This window comes from Quercus suber, unplaced genomic scaffold, assembly GCF_002906115.3.
Source record: "Quercus suber isolate HL8 unplaced genomic scaffold, Cork oak 2.0 scaffold_165, whole genome shotgun sequence".
NCBI lineage: Eukaryota > Viridiplantae > Streptophyta > Magnoliopsida > Fagales > Fagaceae > Quercus > Quercus suber.
Window position 1 is genome coordinate 846,909 of NW_027069626.1, and position 2,982 is coordinate 849,890.

Sequence of the window (2,982 nt, forward strand, 5' to 3'; positions counted from 1 at the left end):
AATTTGTTAAAATAGTCAAATTTTTAAATGGAAAAAAATAAATACATGAAAAAATTGTGATTTGTGGAATATAAAGTGGAACTCAAAATGTGGTATAGATGATTTGTATTTGGAAAATAGACATAAATGGAATTGATGGAGAATAAGTGGCATGCCACATTGGCGTGGGAGTACTTTGTGTGCACTAGTCATTATCCATTTTTAATTGACTCTCAAGGTTGCAATGAATGTTGCATTATTCATCCCAAGTGTCTGTATGCTTATTTGTGCATTGCATTTTCATATTTCCGTTTGCTTTTGCACTGTGTTTGTTTTGGGGAGCTGATTTACAATTTTCCAGGGAAAAATATGAATTCCTCAGCCAAAATTTTAAAATAATATATCATATTATATAGTATTAAAAAAAATTCTCAAACTCCATATCTACGATAATTGTTTAATGCTAAAAAAAATTAATGTCAGTAAGGCTAGCACCAATGGTTGTACGTATCATAATCTCAAATCTTACAATCTTAAGATCCTACAATCCTACCGTATAAAAATAATCTAGCTAAGTGTAGAATTTTTCATTAGGTAGGATTGGCATAGTATCGCAATCCTAAATAATAGATCCTATGATTCTTTTTTTTTTATAGAATCCTTACAATCGTACATTGAATCAGTTTAGATTAGTGTAAAATCGTACATATAGCCTCTAAGCAATATAACTGACATTTATTAAAGTTACTATGATTATTTGTGATTATGTTGCTATATGATGAGATTAGGATTGTCCATCCTTGTTGATCAAGTTGCAATCAGTTTTAAAGGGCTTGGCATTTTTCATTATCTTAATACAATTTAAACATTTGCAAAATCTTTGTAAATTTAGAATTTGGATGATTTTCTTTTTGTAGTCTATAAAAGATTTGTTAATTTGCAAATTTATCTATCTTTTTAGTGTTGGAACTTAAAACTTTTAAGATTGAAATTTGAAGTTTGTAATTTGTGTGACCTTTACTTTTTATTCTTATAATTCTTTAACATATACTGTCAGTACTCATGATTTTTTTTTCTTTTTTATGAAAATAAAATAGAGTCTTATGATTCTCAATCAAATCCTCCGTATTCACAGAAGCCCTCTTACCGATCTCGTCAGAAGAATGCTTTCTCCAACCAACTTTAGTTTTTTTTTTTTTTTTTTTCTTTGCTACAAAAATAAGCTTATTATTATTATTTCTTAGACCTTATTGTCCAAAAGAAAGGGGAATTACATCCAGCTACGGGCCTGGTTTCAATTTTTGTTTATTCGCACAAAACATAATTGGGCTATTTTTTTTTTTTTGAGAACCCAGACCCAAAAGAGAGGCCCAGAAATATATTAATACCAAAAGAGAAAGACTAACTATAGTCACGGGTCACGGGTTGTGTCATCAGGAATGGACTAGAATTGGGCTGTGTTGATAAGATAAGTTCTTCTATTGCCAATGTATTCCTCAAAGGCTCAAACCGACTTGGCTTGCCACCGTTTTTTACAGTTGCAACTCACAACTATATCTCCTTCTCTACTCTTTAACAAACTTTATGAATGACTGACACACCCACTCAACTGAAAATCATAAGACTTGCTTGCTTGTATACACAATCTCTCGGAGCAAAAATGTCAGAACAAAGTGAAGGATCTCCAATCCAAGACACGACCCAGGAGGAAGAAGAAGAAGATGAAGATGAACACGATCAAGAAGTTCCGAACCTGTCAGAAGAAGAAGTAGATACTGCTACTTCTCCCAATGCATCCCATGCAAGTAGAGAACTCGAACAAGGACAAGAAGGACACGAACTAGAAGTTCCGATCTTTCAAGAACTCCCTGAACAGCCACAGAGAGAAGATGATCATCAACAAGAACATCATCAACATACTCCTGCTTCTCCCAATGCATCCCATGCTATTACAGAACAGCCCAGAGAACAGGAACAAGGACAAGAAGACGACGAATTTGTGGACATTATGACTGTTTCACCACCTCCTGAGTCACCATCTAAAGGACCAGTCCAGGACTCTGATGAAGAAAACACTCAGGGAATGGAGAAAAAGCAGAAGACAACGGTCCATGAAGATGACACTCCTCCAAGACCGTTTCTTGAGATGGTGCTTACAGATATCGATCATGAGATTGGATTCTTGACTAGCCTTGTTAATTTCCACGAGACGTATATGGTGTACCCATATTTTGATTCTGTTTCTTTAGAAAAGTTCATCAAGAATTGGCTTCAAATCGAAACCAGTAATCAGAAGCTGCTTGAAGTAATAGTGAAGCTAAGAAAGAAGTACATGAAGACTAATTCCAAGATGGGTGTGAGTGAGAATTTTTCTGATGCTCGTGATCAGAAGGCATTCAATTTAGCGCACAAGTTATGGAGTAACGAAAAAGAAGAAGATTGGAAGTTACTGAAAATGGGGATTATTGCACCAGTACTACGTGGACCTGATGAAGAACCTGATGCTGCAGGTGGAGATCCCGGATGCAGTTAAGCCATTGTCAATTTGTCATCGATCTTTTACCAATTTAACAGTGATTCAAGGGAGTTTAGTAATATTCTTTCCTATTCTGTAGTCTTATTGAGGAAAGTTTTGGTTACCGATATCATACATCTCATCTTTAGTAATTAAGGCCAAGATAGACATTTTTGCACCTAGAGGAAATATAGTTTGATGTACTACTGTTTGTTTTGGCAGATCTTCCAAGTGTACATGGTAACTAATTCAATTCTTCAGCTTTGAATAAAAAATCATATGTTCTAGAGCTTCTTTCAATTCTTGTGCTCATGTTTTGAATTCTCTTTCAGTCCGATACAAACAGTTAATTTTCTTTAACTTTTTACTGTATGGAGCTTTGAAGATTGATCTGTTCCATTATGAATTATTTTGCTTCAATTCTTTTAACTTTATTCCTGGTTTTCTTTTATTTTATTTTTTAACAATCTGTGGTCATTATTAATTAC

At 34.0% G+C, this 2,982-nt stretch overlaps 1 protein-coding gene across 1 annotated transcript; it reads left to right on the top strand.

Moving 5' to 3' along the window:
• Positions 1-1,639: 1,639 nt before the first annotated feature.
• Positions 1,640-2,512, top strand: LOC112027365 (probable transcription factor At1g61730). The gene has a single exon (XM_024060047.1). The coding sequence runs from the start codon at positions 1,640-1,642 to the stop codon at positions 2,510-2,512; it is 873 nt and encodes a 290-aa protein (XP_023915815.1).
• The last annotated feature ends 470 nt before the right edge of the window (positions 2,513-2,982 follow it).

Coding starts and splice junctions, on each gene's coding strand:
- LOC112027365 (XM_024060047.1), top strand. CDS start 1,640: ATGTCAGAACAAAGTGAAGGATCTCCAATCCAAGACACGACCCAGGAG.